The sequence below is a fragment of the Suricata suricatta genome, chromosome 12, assembly GCF_006229205.1.
Source record: "Suricata suricatta isolate VVHF042 chromosome 12, meerkat_22Aug2017_6uvM2_HiC, whole genome shotgun sequence".
NCBI lineage: Eukaryota > Metazoa > Chordata > Mammalia > Carnivora > Herpestidae > Suricata > Suricata suricatta.
The window spans coordinates 17,691,159-17,715,802 of NC_043711.1; the positions used below are offsets into that span (position 1 = coordinate 17,691,159).

The 24,644-nt window shown below is 43.8% G+C and overlaps 1 protein-coding gene and 1 long non-coding RNA gene across 3 annotated transcripts in view; one reads left to right on the top strand and one right to left on the bottom strand.

The window, feature by feature from the left end:
• Positions 1-469: 469 nt before the first annotated feature.
• On the top strand, positions 470-3,899 carry LOC115274136. Of its 2 annotated transcripts, none has more exons than XR_003901107.1 (3): positions 470-1,090; positions 2,130-2,590; positions 3,858-3,899. It is a non-coding gene; the product is annotated as an uncharacterized LOC115274136 (long non-coding RNA). The 2 variants fall into 2 exon arrangements; XR_003901106.1 differs by lacking the exon at positions 3,858-3,899 and adding an exon at positions 2,718-2,987.
• A 1,922-nt stretch (positions 3,900-5,821) lies between these two features.
• The window catches only part of SLC25A20 (solute carrier family 25 member 20), a 32,257-nt gene continuing 13,434 nt past the window's right edge, over positions 5,822-24,644 (bottom strand). Inside the window, exons 5-9 of the mRNA XM_029918809.1 lie at positions 9,221-9,338; positions 8,171-8,243; positions 7,695-7,804; positions 7,081-7,205; positions 5,822-6,669 (exon numbers count right to left, since the gene is read on the bottom strand). Of these exons, the coding sequence (XP_029774669.1) occupies positions 6,607-6,669; positions 7,081-7,205; positions 7,695-7,804; positions 8,171-8,243; positions 9,221-9,338 (489 nt within the window). The 3' untranslated portion in view covers positions 5,822-6,606. The remainder of the gene's footprint in view (positions 6,670-7,080; positions 7,206-7,694; positions 7,805-8,170; positions 8,244-9,220; positions 9,339-24,644) is intronic.

A 24,644-nucleotide genomic window follows, 5' to 3' on the forward strand; every position in this document is an offset into this window, starting at 1 on the left:
GACGCACGCGGCCGCGGGCGTGCGCGTCCCCGCCGCCCGCAGCCGGCCGGCCCTCAGTGCGCGTGCGCTGCTCGGCGGTCCGCAGGCTCTAAGCTGTCCGAGGTCGTGGACGAGGCGCGGGAATTAGTGGTCTACCCGCCAAAGGGAGTCGTCAGTGCTTTCCACCTAGTCCTCAAGACCTTTCATGTATTGTTTCTGAGCCTCCTGTTTGCTGACACCTGGTAGGCTCCAGGGACACACCCTACAGCCAGATAGCCAGACGCAGGCAGAGACATTGAAACCTCAGTGTGGTTCCAGTTGTGGTGGAGAGCAAGAGGGCCCACTTTAGCGGGTGCCATTCAAGCTGACTCGGAGGCCTGGTAAAAAAGTTAGGACCACCCTGGCCACTGAGTGGAATGGTGGCATGACCATAAGATCCTTGTAAGTCTAGCAGAAGGTCTGTGAAATGTCAAACGGGGAAGGCCTTGTAGATAGCAGGAGTTTCAGTGGTACAGTAATTTGGGACCCACAGACAGAGAAACAAGCTTGGAAGAATCACTAAGCCAAACAGGTATCCTGAGCAACTGGAACAAGGCCCAGGGCAGGAACAATCTCTGTGTCTGTTCCTCCTTTCGAGCATTCCCACCAGGATTTCCAGGACTAGGCCTGCACGCCTCTTCCCACCCCTCACCCTGGAGTCAGACTGATGGTGTCGGGCACTGTTATCCTTTGCCCCTAGGGAGGGGGCATAGGTGAAGCTAGGCTACTTCCCAAGTTGCCCCCTTCACCCACACCACATTGAAAGGGAATAGAAAAGGTGACGGTCTTGGGTCACAGTGCTGACAAAAGGCCAGTGGACATAGGACAGAGTCCTGTGTCTCCTTGCTGGGCCCAGCCAGAAAGTGACTAGCTATAGGCTTGGGAACCTCAAAGGCATTTAGGATAGTTAAGCTCCACCTGGTAATTACCCAGTATTAATTAAAATCAGCACTAAGACCTCTCATATTGGCTTGGCACACACCCAGGAGCTCAGTGCTGCTGGGAACTGAGCTTCTGGAAATAGGAGCAACCGATCCCCACTGGTACAGAAGCCACCCACGCTCTACTCCAGGTAAGCCTGTGATTCCAAATAGCAGTGTCTCCCTGGTCAGGTTCCTTGACCTCTAGAAAGAGTCTTGGACATTCTACTTTGTGAGAGGAGGGATAGTGTCCAACTTGTTTCCTGCTGGTCCTTACTGCACACTCTTTATAGAGATTTACTGAATGAATGAATGAATGAATGAGTGTTTCCACACAGCAAGCAAAGCCAGTGAAACTGTTCTCCTGACTCCTGTCTCAGAACTAGGATACTTTTCTTCAAAGCTGTGTTTCTGACCACTGCACTAGGCAGTTGCAGATAGGCAGTAAGAGGCTAACAGAGCAGAGTTCCCCAACTCTTCTCTGCTCTTGTGTACACCAACCCTTCCAAATTTTCCAAGAGTCAGAACATACCCAGAAAACCTGGGTGTGACTCCCACTCCACCACCACACCTGAGGATCTGCCTGCTTCAAATAATCCTACAACCAACCCTTTGGAAAGGCAAATTCACAACTCCACTCCCTAGTTTGCTCATTCTTCATGTTTTATATGTTTTAAAGGGGGCAGGTGCTTCTATAGTTAGGACTCTGATCTCAATTACAAAATAAGATAGAGAAAGGCTACTCCAGGGCTGATGACAGAGCTAGGTGTGGGCAGGTTCTCCCAGTCACATCAAGGAACCTTCATCAGCCTCTGCCAGGAGCAGGCCAGTTTGCTCTCAGATGCTCCATAGCTTGCCCATCTATCCAGCAAACAGGACATTCAAAGGGCATTTTCGGAGCTGGCTGGAATGAGAGCCACAGAAAGCAGGAACCCCATAGCTGTTCCAGACCAGCCTGAGAGTAATGAAGGACAGCCAGCCAGCCTCCAGGCCCTATTTGGCTCCCTTCCTCTAACACCTTGTCCAAGAGCAGGGATCCATCTCTGTACCTTCTGGGAAGCCCTTCTGTAGCAAGTGGAGTCCCAAGGACCTTTCATGAATGCCTAGTTGAGCTGGCCAAAGAAGAGTACCCTAGAACAAGAAGGAATACTAGGGCCCTGAATCTCACGTCTTCTACCCTTACCCTCCTAGGACTGCCTTTATTCAAGCTTGTCCAGCTGCACCATTGGAGGTTACTGTGGCAACCAGACCCACAGGCAGCCAGTAATCAGGAAACAGCTGCCAACAGTAAGTGATGGTGGATGAAAAGGCCAAAAACAGAGACCCTCAAAAGCAAGAGAAATAGACTGTGGTAGAGAAGAGGAGGCCCCAGAGTGCTGACAGGTGCTCAGCTCCAAGCCAGTCCCAGAAGTCACTACCCAGCAGACAGTCAAATCCTGCACAGACTGCCACACCACCAACCACAGGCAGACATGAACACAATGATTTTACAACTATGGATGCACAGTAACACAGGTGGGGCACATGGTTAGCCCAACAGCAGTGGGTCTGGTAAAAATGAACATGGATAAGGCACCAACTACTATGTCCAACGAAACAGTGGATTTCATGTACTCTTGAGTGAACTCACAACCCTGCAATCAAGACCCGAGGTGAGATCAAGAGTCGGATGGGTAACCAACTGAGCCACCCAGGTGCCCCGATAGTTTAGTATTTTATTTTATTTTATTTTATTTATTTTTAGGTTTAGTATTTTAAAGGGTTTTTTCCTCTTTCCAGGAAAAAGGGAAACACCCCAAATCCCCCAGACTCCTCTGGAAGGCTGCTCTTGGCCCAGACCTCCCAGCTTATACTCCTCTGCCCTCTGATACCTTCTGCCTACTGCAGGTAGGGTAGGAGACTCAGCCCCAACAAAAACACCTCCCTCTTCTCTACCCAAAGGGGATCTCTAAGCCACTCCATTCCCCTACTTGTCTCCTGGGACCCAGTGGTCACCTGATCACCTCTGCACACCAACTCCTCTGGTCCAGTCTTCCCAGCTTATTTAGTATCTACCATCATCAGTTTCTGTTTTGCCTGAGAAGTGTTTATGATCCTCACTGACAGGAATAATTGGGGAAATGGGCTATGTTTTCTTGGCCATCACCCAAGCTGTCCTGCAGCCTCTGTAATGCCTCGCTCATGAGGCCAGTGCCTTGGGTCCAGAAAGTCTGGTTTATTTTAACAAGCATCCATGCCCCCAGGGAGCAGTTAATTCCCAGACCACCTATTTCTACACCTGTGAGCCACCCCCTCCCCAGGACACTGTCCCCAGAAAGTGTCAGTCTCTGCAGTGGACCTTGGATCTGCCTCAGAGACCCATCAGGGCAAGGGAGAGCCTGGCTGGAGAGGCACAGGCCTACATGCTCACTGGAGCAGAGAAAGCAGAAAAGAGAACCCTCAGGGAACATCCGGCCCTGGGGCTTTCCCAGTGCCTGTGGGGATTCTGTGTGCTACCTGTGGCCTGACTCACAGGTCAGATGCCTGGGCTTTGACACTGTGGCACAGACAGGCCTCCTGGAGCTTAGGTCAGGCAGCCCCAGGACGGCCTCTGATAGCATCACAAGCCTTTCCTCAGGCCTGTGGATACCCAGACCTCACTCTATTACCTGCACTCTATTATCATCTTGCCAATGATCTTGGCAGATCAGTTTACCCTGTCTGAGCAGTGGCTTCCACATCTGAAAGTAGGGGTAAAAATCCTTGCCCACTAAACTTTGAGTTACATGGAGATAAAGAAATAAGAACAAACCACTGAAAAAGTTAGAAAGGGCACGGTGGTTCCAGCCTCAAAAGAACTGTAGGGAGAGAATTAGGGGTTGAGATGGTATGACCTTACAGCAGAAATGGCATTACTGTTGTCTTTTTTTTTTCCCCTAGTGAGAGAGAGAGCACAAGTTGGGGAAAAGGGCAGAGAGACAGAAACAAGGAGGCTCCATGCTCAGGGCAGAGCACAACGCAGGGCTCGATTCCACAACCCTGGGATCAAGAGCTGGACAGTCAACTGACTGAGCCACCCAGATGCCCCACTTCTGTTGCTTCTAATAGGCTTGTTGCAACATCCCACTATCTGCCTCTCACCTTTGACCCATTTATACTCTGCTTTGTGCCTGGGTGAGGCTGTTATCACTGGTTGGTTGTTTTAACACTTGCGTCTCACTTCTACTTACGAATGTCTGTGACAGTCAAAGAAATTGCTGAGGAGGGCCCTAACCTCTCCCCCAACCTACCCCCATCAGGGAGAGAAAAGATATATCAGGAACAGGTGGCATTTCAAAGTGCATCATAAAAAGGAAGTGCCAGTCAGGAGGGAGTTACTCACCATCTGCTCTGCTCCCTTCACAAATATGCCTCCTGGAGCTTCCCTATTTGACTTAACATCTACGGAATAACCAAAGGAATAGAAGAATCTACCACCACTAACGTCAAGGAAACAAAACATTCCATTTTAAAATGGAAGCTGTTTCAAAGGGCAAATTATCCAGAAGCACAGACTGTAAAAGTGATCCTGAGCCATGGGAATGACTGTCATTTGGCTGGAACATAAATGCACTCGCACGGGCTTCCAGGCAAAGGCCGAGGTTGCAGAACTGTCTCAAGGACAGCGTGCTCCCAAGAAGAGCTTCAGGAAACACATATGTGGCCATCTCCAAACCAGTGAGAGATTAAAGACATCCTGCAGAAAACAAGAGAGACCTAATGGAGAACCAGGGGGAGCGGAAGAGGGAGAGAGAGTTGGGGAGAGAGAGGGATGCAAAACTTGAGAGACTATTGAATGCTGAGAATGAACTGAGGGTTGAAGGGGAAGGGGGAGAGGGGAAAGAGGTGGTGGTGATGGTGGAGGGCACTTAAGGGGAAGAGCACTGGGTGTTGTATGGAAAACAATTTGACAATAAAATATTATGGGGGAAAAAAAAAGATTGTGCCTCTGAGGGGGAGGGTGCTAATAAATTTGTTGATATACAAAAAAAAAAAAAAAAGACATCCTGCAGAATGAGGGGGCAGGTGTAATGCTGAATTAATCTTCCCAAGCAGAGGGTGCACAATTTTCATCTATAAACAATGTTTTTGCTTTGTTTTGTTTTTACTTGACCATAATTCCTATCTGGTTATCCAAAATACCTTCCCTGGAAGAAAGTGTCCTTCCTTAAACCCCTAAGTCTTCAGCTTCTGGCCCAAATGGCCACACCCACTCCCAGGTGGGGATGGGTCCCTGCCCCCTCACCCCTTTATACAGAGTGACAGCTCTAAAGCCAAAGTCCAAAGATCTCTGTGCAGCTGCAGTAAGGTGGGAAGTGCCTCACAGAACTATAACTGTGACGGCCAGATGGGACAATGCCAGAGAAGCCTCACCAGCTCCTGTCGCCTCACCATCCACCAGACAAGGACAAACTAATTTGTCTCTTTCACCTCTTCTGGATGCACCTAGACATCAATTTGTCTAATTAGCAAAGCCCATCTGGTGACATCAGATCACAGTGACCCCAAAACCCATATGAAAAGTCAAGATTGCTTTTGGCTTTTAGAGCAATCAACTCTCTGTTAGCTCAGACACCCATGTGGCTGAGGGCAGAGAGACAAAACAATGAAGGGCTGCAGGCTTGTACTGAGGACTACAGGAACAGTTAGCAATCAAGTCACCTGGTCCCCCCACACCCTTCCCCATCAAGCAGCTGCTGCTGGGACATCAGGGAAGGCTGGACTAGCCAAAGCTTCTTCCTCTCTCCTGCTGAAGCCCCTGCCTAAAGCCACCAAGGACAGATACCAGATCCCTGACAACCTCCACCAAGGCTATAGGCTACCTATTGGAATGACCCAAATCAAAAGAAAATTTCACACAATGCAAAAATTAGAAACAATATTTATTGTTTCCTGTTAGAAGAGGGTGCTCTCATGAGAAAAGAGTGTGTAAAAACCGGCCTTTCCTATACCTCAGGCTTTGTAATGTATCTCAGCAGGGCTCAGACTGTCAATTCCAAACCTTCCTCACTCTATAGGAGGGAAAGCTCTCCATGTACTCCTGGGAAATTGGGCTGCTGTAGTTTAAGTTTTGATTACTTGCATGCATTTAAAAAAAAATCAACCCTGTTGTTAACAGGCTATCTGTCCCTAGGCACATTTGCTCAGTCCACTTGGACAAAGAGATGTGGGCCTCAAGTCCACATCCCCATCTGCAGGGCAGGATTAGATGATACCCTGGAAATCTGGTGTGTGTTCCTGGGTAAGGATTGAGGAACACACAGGCTCCTGGTCAGCATGCATAATGCTTCTGGTGAGATGCTGATATTCCCCTCTTCATAGAGTAGTATTTTGGGTGTAATAGGGCCTGTAGTCAACCAGTAGACAGCTCTCTGACCACAAGTGGTATCTAGTCTAGAAGCTACTTACTCCACTTCCAAATCCTCTTGAGAGCCCTTAAACTGACAAGAGTAAATTCAAGTTTCAGAGTGGCACACCAAGTTATACCAGGTAGAGGATGTCCTTAAGGCAATGGTCTCACCAAGTCCATGCACAGAGCTCTGATTCCACCATTCCCCTCCCTTCGCCCTTCAGGACTGCCTAGTCCTGCCCACTGCTCCTTCCTCGATGATAGCTTCCATCATCCAGAAGCCTCAGGCAGCCTTCGGCCTCACAAGTTGGGAGTGGCCCAGTTAAGGAACTTCATGGCAACTTCAAAGCCAAGGAAACAGGCCTGAGAAGGGGTTGGAAGGAAGAGAAAAACCAGCAGGCATTGTGACTATCATAGAGACCACAGCTGACCCTGTCAGGACCAGAACCACTCCCTAACTTCATTTCCACCCCAGGTCAGGGAATCAAGCTGTGCTTTCTCATTCCTGAGAGAGGAAGAAAATCCATGTCTCATAAGTGCCCACTTCTGATGGCCAAGTCATGAAATCAAAGCCCTTCCCTTCAGAGAATCCCAGAGACAAACCCTTCTGAAGCTTCAGGAAAGGATGCAAATAAGGAGGCTCTGGGTGAGCGTAGAATTTAGGGAAATTCAGCTCCCAATCTAATCCTAGAAGCAAGCAAAAGTCAACCCACCTAGACTTTGGACCCTGCTCTAAGCCCTGAAGGGGAAGTACACCCTCTGTCTGCCACTCACCGCGTTGGCTGGAAAGGCTCGGATCATCACTGCATTGAATCCCTTATACAAGGATGTGACTCCTTCATCCCGAATCAGTTCTCTCAGCACATCTCTGAAACCATTAGGATATTTTCCTGGAGGTGCTGTGGGTGGAATCCAACTGTTAAGGCTTTAGGAAGCTTCCTGGCCTAACCATGGTGACCCACATGGGGACAATTTTGTAGTCAAGTCTTCCTGCAGGGTGACAGCATCAGAAAGAAGATACCTTGCAGGTCATCTGGGACAAGTCCGCAGACAACACAGTTCACCTTGGGTGAAACAGATATAGTGTCTGGATTACTTATGCTGAGGGAGTGGAGAAGAATGAAGAATGAAATAGTCCTTCTGCTCATGTGAAGCCAGGAGAGTTGATGGGATTGGTTACCTCACTTATTTTGTGTTTTGGCCAACAGGAAGAGAGTGAGTCTAGGGTTCCTAGAACACAAATGACTACAAGGGAAAGTGTTGATCAGACAGATGCTGGGTGCTGGTGTGGAGAGTGAGTATTTTAGGGCCTTAAGAGATCTGCACCCCAGGGGCATTCAGTACTAGGACCCACTCCATCCCCATCTACCCCACTACCCTCCACTAACCAGTCTGGAAGCGGGACTTGAGCACATCCGGGGGGATTGCCACAGCCCAGTTGAAGATCCCAGCGATGCCCCCAGCCACCAGGATCCGAGGCACACTGAGCTCACTGACACTGCAGAATACCAACCGCAACTCCAGTCAGACAAAGGCTGTGAGAGTGACATTCAAACCATTCCTCCTATGGCAGATGGGGCAGTTACAGAGAGGGAGAAACTGGCCAGAGGGAGGAGGCCCAAGGCCAGGGCTCCTGTGACACAGCAGCTGCCACTCCTTGGAGGAGGTTTCATGAACTCGTTTTATATACTTGCTCCAGTAGGTGATGTACAGATTTAGCAGTGTTAGATGGGTCTCAGCAGCAAGAATTAAGTGGATGCGGAGCCAGGAGCAAGTCCCACTCTGCTGTCAGACCCATTCACAGTAAACGGCAACCAACCCATGACCTAGCAAAGTGGGTTCTAAATTCTTCTATTCCCCTTACCTCTTTCCCTCTGGAGTGAGGATATTTTTCAGCCACTCATATGTCATGAAATACATCCCACTGGCTGGAACATCTGTTAGTAGTAAGAAAGAGGTGAATTAAATGATATAAAATCCTCACAGATTTCTTAAATTTAGAAGAGTCAACCTTGGCACTGGCCTCTTCAAGGCTTCCTGGGAAGTTCCTCAGCAACACTTCCTATCTGCAGTAATCCCTGTGCAATAATTAGATGCCACTTTGGGGCAAGCACCGGTGTGAGTGAGCATAAACACACATGACAACATTTCATCTTCAAAGTTCTGAGTGATCCGTTGGGTCACCTGGGTGGCTCAGTCGGTTAAGCGTCCGACTTCAGCTCAGGTCATGACCTCGCGGTTCGTGAGTTCAAGCCCCGCGTCGGGCTCTGTGCTGACAGCTAGCTCAGAGCATGGAGCCTGCCTTCAGATCCTGTGACTCCTTCTCTCTCTGACCCTCCCCTGCTCGTGCTGCATCTCTCTTTCTCTCAAAAATAAATAAAAACATTTAAAAATTAAAAAACAACAACAACAAAAAACAGTTCTGAGTGGTCCCCACTGACACACTCACTCCAACTTACAAGCACTGCTAGCCTCTGGCCTTCCTCCAAGCTACCATGTCAGGACATGCGCAGGTCGGAGGGGGCTGTCTGTCTTTCCTACTGCCACCCCGGCAGAACATGCCTCTCGAAACTATAGAGAGCCCCGGTGTCCTTAAGTCACTCTTCCCACTCATCCCTCCAGCCATGATTTCTATCTACTTGCTAGTCCCTTGTAATTGCCACTGTCTTGACAAACATCTTCGAGGGCCAGCCTGCCAGAAGGATGTTAGTTCCTACCCCCCACCTTCATTTCTGTCCCTGCTGGCTGGGGTGAGACTGCCTAGGACCAGGGCACACCATGCCAGCCTTGTCAGAGGTGTGGCTTGCATGGTGCCAAGGTTAATCTGGGGATCCAGGGAAGATCCTCTCTGGCAAATGCACCTCAGATGATCCCCCAACCAAGGTGACCTCAGGTGGAGAACCTAAAATGTTACCTCGCATGAGGGTGAGAACTGTCCCTTTGTAGATGCCTCGGATCCCAGACTCCTGATAGAGCTTCTTTGCACAGTCCAAGGCCCCAGTGTACTTGGTTTCCCCCGAAGAAGCCTGAATCTGAGAGGGAGGGAAAAGTCATCAAAGTCAGCAGCAGCATCAAAGTCAACAGACTCAGCATGTTACAGAAAGTTACAAGGTGAGTGTGGAAGTGGTCATTAGGTAGTAGACCAATGAAACACTTCACTGTCAAACTGACAGTTATTTGGAAAATTTAATATTGGTGGAAGTCATTAGGAAATAAAGCTAAATGAAAATATCACAAAGTATGCATACACTGACAAGAAAAAGAAATCAACAGAGGAATTGGAAAATAAGTGGAGGAACTCTCTCAAATGCAAGAGCATTTCCAATAAAGCTAGTTGGAAGGTCTAGAAAGGAGGAGACAAATACTTCAGTCATTCACTTATTCCTTCAACAAATAGCCATTGAACACCAAACCCATGCTAAGCCCTCACTGATCAGGAAGCTTGGTTAAGGAAAGGTGAACAGGAAATGGCATTCAGAGTTCTAAGTGCCAGGATAGAAGTCCTGTGCAGAGCCAGGGGAAGGCCAAGGAGAGGCTCCCACCCCAGCCTCAAGGCATGAGAAAGGCAGGCCAGGGTAATCCCAGAAAAGATCTGAGAGAAAAATCCCCATGGAAGATCCACAGGAAGTACAGAGCCAAAGGGAATCAACACACAGAGGCATCAACCAAAGAATAATTAAAGCTGGAGAGTTTGGCTTTAGCAGTCCCAGGGAGAAACACTTAGAAAAGAAATAGAGGAGTCCAATAACTTTTTTTAATGTTTATTTACTTTTGAGAGGGAGAGAGGGAGAGAGAGCGTGTGCCTGTGAGTGTGCACGAGCAAGGGAGGGGCAGAGAGAGAGGGGGACATAGGATCTGAGGCAGGCTCCAATGCAGGGCTCCAACTCATGAACCATGAGATCATGACTGAGCCAAAGTCAGACATGTATCCCAAGTCCAATAATTTTCTTATACATCAGCAATAATGAGTTGACAATAATGGAAAATAATTCCATTCAAAATAGCAATAAAGGGACACCAGGGTGACTCAGTCTGTTGAGGCTTGAACTCTTTTTTTTTTTAATTTTTTTTAAGGCTTTTTATTTATTTTTGAGAGACAGAGAGAGACAGCGTGAGCAGGGGAGGGTCAGAGAGAGAGGGAGACACAGAATCTGAAGCAGGCTCCAGGCTCTGAGCTAGCTGTCAGCACAGAGCCCGATGCGGGGCTCGAACCCACAAACCGTGAGATCTGACCTGAGCCGAAGCCGGAGGCTTAACCAACTGAGCCACCCAGGCGCCCCGAGGCTTGAACTCTTGATTTCAGCTCAGGTCATGATTCCAGGGTCATGGGATCAAGCCCCACATTGGGTTCTGTACTGAGCGTGGAACCTGCTTAAGATTCTCTCTCTCTCTTTCTACCTCTCTTTCTCCCCTATTCCTTCCTCCCTCTGCCCCTTTCCCTGCTCTGTACACATGCTCGCTCACTCTCTTTCTCTCTCTCTCTCTCTCTCTCTCTCTCTCTCTCTTTCTCTCTCTCTCTCTCTTTCAAAAATAACAAAATATGAAGTGCCTGGGTGGCTCATTTGGTTGGGCATTCAACATCAGTTCAGGTCATGATCTCCTGGTTAGTGGGTTTGAGTCCCACATCAGGCTCTGTGCTGACAGCTCGGAGCCTGGAACTTGCTTCTTATTCTGTGTCTTCCTCTCTTTCTGACCCTGTCCCATTTATGTTCTGTCTCTCTCTCTCTCAAAAATAAATAAAAATTTTAAAAAATTTTAAATAATAACAAAATAGCAATAAAATATATGTACATCAAGCAGTAATAGGATTTGCATAAAAAAATCTGTGAAACATCTCTGGGGGGACATAAAAGAAGCAGCAAATAAAAAGTCATAATTCTGATTAGGACATTTTTTATTGGAAAAACATCAATTTTTTAAACAATAAATTTAAAACCATGTCAGTCAAGTATTAATAGTTTTTTAAAATATAACTCCCTCAAATGATCTGGACACATGTAGGCCTAGAATGTCTGAGGAATAGCAAGGAGACCCATGTGACCAGAGGACACTGGAGCTGATGCACAGTGACCTTCGGGGACCGAAGAGGATTGGAATGGAATTCACATATTACTATCAGGATCTTCTCACTGTTCAGTGATGAAGGTGACTTGGGGCAATGTGACTGCAAATGGAGGCATAAGAACAGACAGACTTGGACTAGTCAACAGATGGGATATATACAGTGAGAAGGACAGGAGCCTAGCATGACTCCTGGGCTTTAGAGCTGGACAACTAGAAGGATGGTGTTGCCACAACTGAGTTGCAAAAGGCTGTAGGTGGAGCAGTTACTGGGGAAGACCAGGAGTTCGTTTTTGCACATGGTGACTCTGAGGCGCTATTAGCACCCAAAGGAAACGTTGGATAAACTAGTCTGGAGTTGAGGAAAAGCCTGAGTTAGAAATACAAACCAGAGAATCATCAATATATATTTGGTGTCTAAAAATTATGAGACAAGAAGAAATCGTCAAGGAAATGAGTGTAATAGGAATAAGCCGTGTAGAGCATGAACATTAAAGATCAAAAAGATGATGATGAATCAACAAAGGAGACCAAGAAGACCAGCCAAGTTGCTCAAAGGAAAATTAGGAGAGAAGCCAAGTGAAGATAGCTCTTCAATAAGAGGAGGGAATCGGCTGAGTCAAATTCTATTGACATATCAAGAAAGATGAGGGCCAATAACTCAACACTGGATTTAGTGTAAAGCTCACTGGTGACCTTGACAAAACTACTTTGTTGAAATGGTGAGATAAAAGCCAGACATAAGTGAGTTTAACAATTAGGGAAGAGGAGCTAGAGACAATGAGTAGAAAATACAAACCAAAAAACCCCAAGAACTTTTCAAAGAGTTTTAACATAAGGGGGAGCAAAGACAGGAAGCACAGAAATTGATGGGGGAATTAGAAAAGAACTTTGTATTTTCAAGGTGAAAATACAAGCATGTTTATACTTTTACTGCTAATGAGAACAATCCAGTGGAGTGCAAAAATTAATGTTTAGGAAAATAAAGAACTGTTGAAGTGAGATCTATGGATGATAAAAGGAGATAGGATCCAGCATACAAATAGGAGGTAGGATCAAGCAAAGGCATGAGCCATCATTGGTGGAAACAAGCTAGGCAGCCACTGATGTAGTAACAGGTGCCAAAGCGTGGATGCAGGTGGTGGAGGGCCTCTGGTGAAGTTTTCTTCTGGTAGTTTCAGTCTTGTCAGTGAAATAGAAAGCGAAGTTATATGCTGAGAGGATGGGGATTTGAGAAGAGAGAAGAGGTATAAAATAGTCACTCAGCAGAGCAGAGGAGTGCAAGAAAAGAGTACAGATAGGCATTGTCTCATCTAGGAGCATAAAAGGTCTTCAGGCACAATGGAAAAGGAAGAAGCCATGATGGAGAAGACTGATGGACACAGTTACTGAAAATAAACATTCCCTTGGTCAAAATCAATATACAGACTTTGTTTCTAGGAAGTACTTTTCCCTATTTTTCCTGCTAAAGTGCAGCAACCAAAAAACCCCTAGACATTATTTTTATTTTATTTTTCAGTGCAGAAAAGATGGTTTAATTAAAGCATGGGGACAGGTCCCATGTGCAGAAAGAGCTGCCAAAAATCCTAGATTTATCTAAAAAAATTTTTTAATGTTTTTTTTTATTTTTGAGAGAGAGACAGAGACAGAGTACGAGCAGTGGACAGGCAGAGAGAGAGGGAGACACAGAATTCACAAAGTAGGCTCCAGGCTCTGAGCCATCAGCACAGAGCCCAATGTGGGGCTCGAACCCGTAAATCACAGGATCACGGCCTGAGCTGAAGTCAGACACTTAACCAACTAAGCCACCCAGGCATCTCTAGACGTTATTTTTATTTTATTTATTTATTTATTTATTTAAATAATTTTTATTTATTTTTGAGACAGAGAGAGACAGAGCATGAGCAGGGAGAGGCAGAGAGAGAGGGAGACACAGAATCTGAAGCAGGCTCCAGGCTCTGAGCTGTCAGCACAGAGCCCGACACAGGGCTCAAACCCACTAACATGAGATCTTGACCTGAGCCGAAGCTGAAGGCTTAACCGACTGAGCCACCCAGGCACCCCTACACATTATTTTTAAAACAAACCTGAGAAGAGTCTGAAAGTTTGGAGAAAAAAGAAGACTGGGTAGGGACCTTCAAATTTGAGGAATGACATGGTGGTGAGTTCTTTGGATTTTCTTTTTGATATATCTCAGACTTGAAGCTGAGGAAACCGGCAATCCAGAAACCCAAACAAACACAAACCATAAAGAAGCCTCAAGAAAAGCCTGTGTTCTCTAGACAAAAGACCAGGAAAGGGGCAGCCTAGAAAGACAAAAAATTTTTAGGCAACAAACACTTTACTCCAGCCATTCACTATAGGAAACAAAAAAACAAAAATTGGGCCTCAGTTTCATCCACACCAGGAAAGAGCAAGTGGGGAGCTTATTAGACTTCCACCCTTGTAGGGCTGTAACAACAGGCAACCAGGGTGGAGTGAGAGAAGCCATGTAGGGAACTGGGACTTTCATCCCTGCCAGCCGTAACCAGCGCCCTCCTTTCCTATGGGGTCAGTGGAGATGCTGGAACTCCCATACCCACCCAGCAGTAAAAAGAAGTGCCCCACCCTGAGATGCCAACAGAGGCTGAGTGGAGAAGCTAGACTTCTACCTCCACCCGGCAGTAACAAGGCAGATAAAGCCAGATAAAAGAGAAAGTTTAAATAAGATCCACAGTTTCAACATAATATGCAAATATCCAGGTCTCAATTGACAATCTCAAAGTGAAAGGAAAAAGACAGACTGTAGATGACAATGCCAACATAACCGAGCTGTTATTATTATCTGACAAAGAGAGATTTGTTTTGTTTCTTTGGGTGTTTTTTTTTATCTGACAAAGATTTTAAATTACTAATTACTAATTTAAAATCCTTCAATTAGTAATTATAAGTGTGCTTGAAACATGAAAATATAGAAAGTCACAGCACAGAAATAGAAGATGTAAGGAAGAACCAAATAGAAACCGTATAACTGGAAAATGGACGGGTGCCTAGGTAGCTCAGTTGGTTAGGAGTCCAACTTTTATTTTTAAAGTTTATTTATTTTGAAAGAGACAGAGAGAGCATGAGTAGGGGAGGGGCAGAGAGAGAAGGAGAATCAGAGCAGACTCTGAATGATCAGTACAGAGCCTGATGCAAGGCTTGAACCCACAAAACCATGAGATCATAACCTGAGCCCAAATCAAGAGTCACACATTCAACCTACTGAGCCACCCAAGCACCCCAGGAATCCGACTATTGATCTCAGCTCAGGTCTTAATCTCAGGGTTGTGAGTTCAGGCCCCACATTGGGATCTGAGCTGGGTATGCAGCCTCCTTAAAACAAACAAACAAACAATGAAAAAGAAAAGAAAAGAAAAAACACAACCAACATAAAAAGTTCAATGGATGGCTCACTCTGGAGCAGAACATACGCAAGAGAGGAAAAAAAAATCAGTGAATTAGAAGATAAAAGAATGGAAAACCCAATCTAAACAACAGAAATAAAACAGACTGGACAGAACTCAAGGATCTATGTGACTGTAACAAAACAATCTAATATTTGTGGCCTCAGGGTCCCAGAAAGAGAGGAGAAAAGAGGATGGGACTGAAAATGTACTTGAAGAAATAATTGCTAAGAACTTCCCAAAATGTTCCCAATGTGGCAAAACATATAGAGTCAACAAGCTAAGCAAATGCTAAATAGGATAAAACCAAATAAATCCATGCAATGACACATCACAAATGAACTTCTGAAATCTAAAAACAAAGGAAAAATAACCTTAAGAGCAGCCAGAGGAAAATGACACTTTACCTAAACAAATTGAATGACAGCAGAAACCAGGATGATAGAAATAAATGGCAGAGTATGTTTCAGGTGCTGAAAGAAAAGAATTGTCAACCCAGAATCCAATGTCTAGAAAAAATATCCTTCAGGAATAAAGGAGAAATCAGGCATTCTTTGATGAAGGAAAACCGAGAATTTGTCAACAAAAGACAACCTACCCCAAAAGAATAGTGAAAGAAAGTTCTCTACACAGGAAAGAAACAATGAAAGAAGGAACCCTGAACATCAGGGAAAGAAGGAAAAACACAGTAAGCAAAATTATGGAATAGTGATAAAAAGGCAAATCTACTAAGAAGTCACAGCAATTCAAAATGTGTATGTACCAAACAAAAAAGCTACAAACTATGTATAGAAAACTCATAGAACTGAAAGGAGAAACAAACAAACCCACAATTACAGTTGGAGATTTCAACTCCCTCTATCAACAAATTGGTAGAACAAAATGACTGAAAATCACCAAGGTTAGGAAGAACACAATACTATCAACCAGGAGGATCAATCTAATTGACATTTTTAGAACACTCCACCAAATGACAACAGAACACACATTCTTTCAAGTGCCCATGGAACATAAGCCAAGAGAGACCATGGTCATAAAACAAATCTCAAGAAATTTAAAAGATTTTAAATTTTTGTTTATATTTATTCATTTATTTTGAGAGAGAGAGAGAGAGAGAGAGAGAGAGAGAGAGAGAGAGAGAGAGAGAGAGAGAGAATGAATGAATATCTCCCAGGCAGGCTCCATGCTGTCAGTGCAGAGCCCAACATGGGGCTCAAACTCATAAACTCTGAGATTATGACCTGAGCCAAAATGAAGAGTCAGACGCTTAACTGACTGAGCCACCCAGGTACCCTTAAAAGATTTTAAATAATACAGAATATGTTCTCTGATCACAATGGGCTCAAAACTAAAAATCAATAATCTCCAACACTTGTAAACCAAACAACACTCCTCTAAATAATTCCAAAAGGGGGCACCTGGGTGGCCCAGTCAGTTAAGCAGTTAAGCATCTGACCGGCTCAGGTCATGATCTTGCGGTTTGTGGGCTCAAGCACCAGGTCAGGCTCTGTGCTGACAGCTAGGAGACTGGATGCTGTTTTGGATTCTGTGTCTCCCTCGCTCTCTCTGCCCCTCCCCGGCTCGCACTCTGTCTCTGTCTTTCTCAAAAATAAACAAACATTTAAAATAATAATAATAATAATTCAAAAAGGAAGTCTCAAAGGAAATTAGAAAAAACACTGAACTGACTGGCAATTAAATGTATTAACTTTAGGATGCCTGGCTGGCTCAGTCAGAAAAACATGTGAGTGCTGACCTCAGTCAGTATTGTGGTTTTGAGCCCCACACTGGATATAAAGATTACTTAAATATATATTAAAATATTTATTAACTATATATACACATATATATATACATATAAGTTTGTGAGACACAGCTAAAGCACTGCTGAAATGAAATCCTATAGCACTGACTGCATACATTAGAAAAGAGGAAAAGGCTCAAATTAACAATTGAATAAGTTCTCCCCTCAGAAACCTCCCTAAAGGGCAGCGGGGTGGCTAAGTTAAGTGTCCTACTGTGGTTCAGGTCATGATCTCACAGTTTTTGAGTTAAAGCCCCATGTTGGGCTTTCCACTGTCAGCACAGAGCCTGCTTCACATCCTGGGTCCCCCTCTCTTTCTCTGCCCCTTCCCTGCTCAATCTCTTTCAAAAATAAACATTTGGAAAACAAAAATAAAGAAAATCAAACTAAATAAATCAAGCAAAAGCAAGGAACCAATAAAGATACAAGCAGAAACCAATGAAATTGAAAACAGAAAAACAATAGAGGAAATCAGTACAACAAAAAACTATTTTCTTGTAAGTATCAAAAAAAAAATTAACAAACCTCTAGTGAGGCTGACAAAAAAGAGAGAGAAGTCACAAATTACTAATATCAGGAATAAAACAGAAGATATCACCATGGACCCTGTAGACGTCAAAAGGATAATAAAGGAATACTACAAACAACTCTACACAAATTTGGCAATGTAGATAAGAAAACAAAAACATAAATGACCACAATTTGCCCAACATGAAATAATTAATATGAATAGTCTTGTAACTATTAAGAAAATTGAATTCAAAAATTTAAAACTCCTCCCTCTCAAATCTATAATTCATTATAAAATTCTATCAAAGTTTTAAAGAATTAACACCAATTCTACAATCTCTCTCAGAAAACAGAAAAGGGAGCATTTCCAAATTCATGTCATGAAATCAGTTTTATCCTAATACCAAAACTGGATAAAGCAATATAGGGGAAAAAAATGTCAGACCAATGTCTTTCATGATCGTACATGCAAAAATCTTTAACAAAACATAAGCAAACAGAATTCAGCAATATATAAAAAGAATTATACACCATGTCAAGTTCGTGTGTTTATTCTAGCAACCCAAAGTTGGTTCAATATTTGAAAATCAACTGTGGGGGCACCTAGGTGTCTCAGTCGGTTAAGCCTCTGACTTTGGCTCAGGTCAGATCTCACGTTCGTGGGTTCAAGCCCCATGTCAGGCTCTGTGTTGACAGCTAGCTCAGAACCTGGAGCCTGCTTCTGGTTCTGTGTCTCCTTCTCTCTCTGCCCCTCCCCCTCTCATGCTCTGTCTCTCTCTGTATCAAAAATAAATAAAACATTAAAAATTTTATTAAAAAAGAAAGAAAATCAACTGATGCAATCTATCATATTAACAAGTTAAAGAAAACTCACATGATCACATCAATCCATGCAGGGAAAAAAAGGTATTTGAAAAAGTCCAGACTAAAAAAAAAAAAAAAGAAAGAAAGAAAAAAGAAAAGAAAAAGTCCATATCCATTCATAATAACATTCTCAGAAAAAAGAGTAAAAGAAGGTAACTTCCTCAACTTGATAACAAGCATTAAAAAAAGTACATCTAACATATTTATCAATGAAATAGTGAATACTTCCCTGTAAGACTGGGAAAAAGGCAAAAATGCCCATTCTTGTCATTCTTATTCAACATAGCACTGGAAATTCTAGCCAGTGAAATAAGGAAATAAAGGGATCAGAAATGAAGAAATATAACTGTCTATATTTGCAAATGGCATGACTTTCTACATAAAAAATCTCAGATTCTATAAAAAAAAAATCCTAGAACTAATAAGGGATTAAGGAAGGTCAAAGGACATAAGACTAACATGTAAAAATCAATTGTGTTTCTATGAACTAGCTATGAACATGTAGCTAACAAAATTAAACTTACAATACCATTCCCAATGCCACTTTTAAAAAGATTTTATTTTTAAGTAATCTCTGTACCCAAAATGGGGCTCAAACTCACAACCCTGAGATCAAGAGTCACATGCTCTACCAAATGAGCCAACCAGGCACCCCTACAATGCCCTTTTTTCAAAGTCAAAAAAGAGAGAAGACTTAAATATAAATACAAGGAAACATGTACAGGATTTAGATGCTGAAAACTACATAGTACAGATGAAAGAAATTAAAGTTCTAAATAAGTGGAAAGACATACCATGTCCATGGATTGGAAGACTCAAAATAGTAAGTATCAATTTCATCCAAATTGACCTATAGATTTAACATGTATCTCAGCAAAATTTTTCTCAATTTTCTATATTATCTTAAAGTTTATATGGAAATATAAACCAGTTAGAATAGCTAGAACAAGGTTGTTGTTTTTTTTTTTAAGAATAAAGTGGGAGGGATCAGTCTACTCAATTTCAAGACTTAGTAAGTATATGCCTATATTAATCAAGACTATGTACTACTAGTGAAAGGAGAGACATAGATCAATGGAAGAAAATACAGAACAAAGAAAAATCCACACAAATATGCCCAGTTGATTCCTTTTTCAATTTATTTATTTGGGAGAGAGAGCGTGAGAGAGAGAGCAAGCGAGCGCATGAGCAGGGTAAGGGCAGAGAGAGAGAGGAGATAGAGGATCTCAAGGCTCCACACTGTCAGTGCCCAATGTAGGCTCAAACTCACGAACCGTGAGAACGTGACCTGAGCCAAAAGCAAAAGTCAGACACTTAACTGACTGAGCCACCCAGCTACCACTATGCTGAGTTGATTTTTAACAAAAGTGTAAACAATTCAGTGAAGTAAAATAAGTCTTTTCAACAAATGGCACTGGTGCAATTGGACAGCCATAGGCAAAAGAGAAAAAAAAAGAACTATGTTCAATTCTTGTACATTATATACAAATTAATTCAAAATGGGGTCACACACTTATACGTAAAATGTTGAACTATAAAATTCTTAGAAAAAAACACAGGAGAAAATCTTTGGGATCTCAGGCTAGGTAAACAGACCCAATGCCTCAGACACCTAAAGCCCAATCCATAAAAGAAAAATTAACAAACCCAACTTTATCAAAATTAAAAATGTTTGCTCAAGAGGTGCCTGGGTGGCTCAGTCAGTTGAGCGTCTGACTCTTGGTTTTGTCCCAGGTCATGATCTCAAGGTTCATGAGTTCAAGCCCTGCATCAGGCTCTGAGACTGTTTGGGATTCTCTCTCTCTTCCTTTCTCTTGCCCTTCCTCACACAGAGAGGGAGCACAAAATAAACATTAAAAAAAAATAGTTTGCTCAAAAGACTCTACTAAGAGGATGAAAAGACAAACTACAAACTGAGAGAAAATATTTGCAAACCATGGACCTGTGAAACCACTAGCATCTAGAATAAAGGACTCTCAAAACTCAACAGTAAAGGGGCACCTGGATGACTCAGATGGTTGAGTGGTTGAGCATCTGACTCTTAATTTCAGCTCAGGTCATGATCCCAGGGTTGTGTGATTGAGCCCCACCATGGGCTCTGTGCTGAGCGTGGAGCCTGCTGAAGATTCTCATTCTCTCTCTCTCTCTCTCTCTCTCTCCATCCCTCCCTCCCTCCTTCCCTCTGCCCCTCTCCCCTGTTTGGTCTCTCTCTAAGAAAAAAAAAAAACTAAACTAAACTTGCAACTACCATATGACTCAACAATTGTACTCTTGGGCATTTATCCCAGAGAAATGAAAACTTATTTTCCCAGAAAAACCTCTGAATACAAATGTTTATACCATCTTTATTCATAAGAGCCGAAAACTGGAAACAACCCAGATGTCCTTCAATGGATGAAAAGTTAAACACACCATGGACTATTAAAGAGAAATGAATAATTCATACATGAAACAATCTGGTGAATCTCCAGAAAATTGTTGAGTTAAAAATGCCAATCCAGGGCTGCCTGAATGGCTCAGTCAGTTAAGTGTCCGACTCTAGCTCAGGTCATGATCTCACAGTTCCTGTGTTCGAGCCCCACACTGGACTTGTTGCTGTCAGCACAGAGCCTGCTTCAGATTTTCTGTCCCCCTCTCTGTGTGCCCCTCCCTCCCAAAAAAATAAAGAATAAACATTACAAAAAATATTTTTAAAGCCAATCCAAAAAGTTTACTTGGTAAGTTTACTAGTATGATTCCATTTATATAACATTCTTGAAATTGTAAAATTAAAGAAATGGAATACAGACTCATGATTGTTGGGTTAGTTAAGAATTGGAGTAGGAGAAGGAAAGTGGATGTGGCCATGGAATGATGGAAATGTTCTGTATCTTTACCATACCAATATCAATATTCTGGATGTAATACCATTCAAGGGTTTTGTAAGATGTTACCTTCATGAGAAAACTGGGTAAAGGGTACATGTGATCTCTCTGTATTATTATTTTTCCCTTTATGTTATTTTATACAAGTGCACATGTATCTAGAATTATCTCAAAATAAAAAGGTTAATTAAAAATGCGCAAAATTGGAATAAAGGTTGTGTTGTTAAAAGCTCAAAAGAATATACAAAATTAAATGACAAATGCAAACCATGAAAAAGACTTGCCACATACTATAAGTAAATTAACAACCTAATATATCCAAAGCTTTTAAAAGCCAAAAAACAAATGAGCAAAGAAAAATAGTTATTTCCTAAAGGAACTAATATTCATCAAAATAATGAACCTCATCACCATTTAAAAGCATGAAAAATTGGGGCACCTGGTGGCTCAGGTGGTTGAGCGACCAACTTCAGCTCACGTCATGATCTCATGGTTCGTGAGTCCAAGCCCTACATCAGGCTTACTCCTATCAGCCTGTTGGCACAGAGCCTGCTTTGGATACTCTGTCCCCCTCTCTCTCTGCCCCTTCCCACTTGTGCTCTCTCAAAAATAAACATTAAAAAAAATAAAAAATTAAAACATGAAAAAATTAAAACAATGCAAAACTTTCACCCATCAGACTGGCAGAGATTGTAAATTAGATGCTGTAGAGATTGCTGGTCAGTGGGTGCTCCTGTATTATTGACTGGAATAGAAAGAGACAGACCTTTATAGAAGGGCCATTTGGTAATATGTTTTTAAAACTCTTTATGTTGGGGCACCTGGGTGGCTAAGTCAGTTAAGCATCTGACTTCAGCTCAGATCATGATCTTGCTGATTGTGGGTTCAAGCCCCGCGTTGGGCTTTGTGCTGACAGCTCAGAGCCTGAAGCCTACTTCAACTTCTGTGTCTCCCTCTCTCTCTGCCCCTCCCCTACTCGCTCTCTGTCTCTGTCCCAAAAATAAACAAACATTTAAAAAATTTTTTAAATAAGTTAAAAAAACACTTTTATTAATGTATATTTAAAAAATATTTTTAATGTTCTTATTTATTTTTGAGACAGAGAGAGACAGAGCATGAGAGGGAGGGGGCAGAGAGAGAAGGAGACACAGAATCTGAAGACAGGCTACAGGCTCTGAGCTGTCAGCACAGAGCCTGACACAGGGCTCGAACCCACAAACATGAGATCATGACCTGAGCTGAAGTCAGAGACTTAACTGACTGAGCCACCCAGGCGCCCCTGTTAATGTATATTTTTGAAAAAGAGAGACAGGTAGAGAGAGAGGGAGCCACAGAATCTTAAACAGGCTGCAGGCTCTGAGCTGTCAGCACAGAGCCTAACATGGGACTACAAACTCATGGACTGCGAGATCATGTACTGAGCTGAAGTCGGACGTTAAACTGACTGAGCCACATAGGTGCCCCTAAAAATCTTTTTTTATTTTATTTTTTATTTTTAATTTTTTTTTGTTTCTTTTATTTATTTTTGAGAGACAGAGAGAGACAGCTGGAGCCGGGGAGAGTCAGAGAGAGAGGGAGACACAGAATCCGAAGCAGGCTCCAGGCTCTGTGCTAGCTGTCAGCACAGAGCCCGACGCGGGGCTCGAACCCACGAACCATGAGATCATGACCCAAGCCGAAGCCAGACTCTTAACCAACTGAGCCACCCAGGCGCCCCTAAAAATCTTTTAAAGTATACATCTTTAGGGGTGCCTGGATGGCTTAGTTGGTTAAGCATCCAACTCTTGATCTTGGCTCAGGTCATGATTTCATGGTTCATGGTTTCGAGACTCGCATCTGGCCCTGTGCTGACATTAAGAAGCCTGCTTGGGATTCTCTTTCTCTCTCTAGGTCTCTCCCCCTAACCCCACCTCACAATAAACATTTTTTTAATGTTTTATTTAGTTTTGAGACAGAGAGAGACAGAGCAGAAGAGGGGGAGGGGCAGAGAGAGAATGAGACACAGAATCCAAAGCAGCTCCAGGCTCTGAACTGTCTGCATAGAGCCTGGCATAGGGCTCCAACCCACAAACATGAGATCATGACCTGAGCCAAAGTCGGATGCTCAACTGACTGAGCCACCCAGGTGCCCCAAAATAAACAAACTTTAAATAAATAAATAAATAAATAAATAGGGAGGAGGGGCAAGATGGCGGAGAAGTAGGGAGCTCTGTAATTTTTGCCCACCCACATCGACCAAACTGAGAAGGACTGAAGAACTGAAGCCACAATACTCTGATCTGCAAGAGTAGGAGGAGAACACTCAGAGTCTACAAAGAAGACAGCCTCATAGGTGCCTGAGTGAGTACAAACTGGGGGGGAGAAAAGGGGGGATGGAGGGGAGAGGGGACCGGGGCCTGAAGGGAGAGAGCCCCCCCCCGCCCCCCAGTGCAGAGTCGAGGAGAGCGAGAAGAGTGCACAGAGCCGGGAGAGCATGCAGAGCCCGGGAGATGGGGCAGAGCCGCGAGGAGAGACAGGGGAAGAGAAAGAGACTGAAAACGTTCATAGAGCTGTCTCTAGAGAAAAGAAAAACCTCGGCCAGGGACAGAGAGGGATACTATCATCCCATCTATAACCTCTATAACCGCTGGGCACCAGCGAGAAATCTGTCCCCTTTAGCTGGCGCGTTTTCCTTGAGCTCCCCAGGCAGATTCCAGCCGGAGTCAGGAGAAAGCTGCTCCCCAGTCCCCCTGCTCAATCTGGCTAGGAAGCCGCCCACCTGCAGCAGTACATCTCATCTTGGGCAGTAGCATTAAAGTGTGTGGACTAGGATTTGGAAACAAGGCCGGGCTTGGAAAATACAACTTGGTCTGTGGGTGGCACAGGGAGATCAGACCCAAAAGAGTGGCTTGCAACACTTGGTTCAAGAAAGGATTGGGACACTGCCATTCTTCTCCCCACAACCACCAATGCGGGGCCTCAGAAGAGCAGCCCCTCCCTCCACCTACCTACACCAAACCACGCCCATCCACGCTGGAGAGCTGCCTTTTTTCTCTTCCCCCCCCCCCCCCCCCGCTGGAGCCCAGGAAAGACCAATATTGGTGCATTGCCATGATTAGATCAATTCTTGCCATTCAGATATATTTTCCCGTATCTCATTCTTATCTCTCCCCTCTGCTGGTCTGTCCCCCCCCCCACTTTTTTTTCTTTTCTTTTTTTGATTTCTCCTTTTGGTTTGCTTGCTTGTTTGATTTGTCTGTGCATTTGTGTGCTTTTGTTCCCTGTGTGTTTGTCTGTTTTCCTTTTCAGGGCTACCTCAAGAAACAAGCCAAAGTACACATGGTGGAGAGTCCCAAATATCACTGAGTAGGGAAATAAAATAACCAAAGGCACAACAAGAGAAACTGAGAGACACCATTAAAAGAACACTTCCTGAATGGACAGGGCCTGGACAGTCAATGAGCCTCCTTTAATATAGCAATACTAACAGGTGCACACTGCTTTTAACAAGCTTTTAAAACTGACAAGACAGAATGGGAAAAGATAGTTGCAAATGACATATCAGATAAAGGGCTAATATCGAAAATGTACAAGGAACTCACCAAACTTCACAATCACAAAACAAATAATTCAGTGAAGAAATGGGCAGAAGATATGAACAGACACTTCTCCAAAGAGGACATCCAAATGGCCTACAGACACATAAAACGATGCTCAACATCACTCATCATCAGGGAAACACAAATCAAAACCACACTGAGATACCACCTCACGCCAGTCAGAGTGGCTAAAATGAACAAAGCAAAAGACTACAGTTGTTGGAGAGGGTGT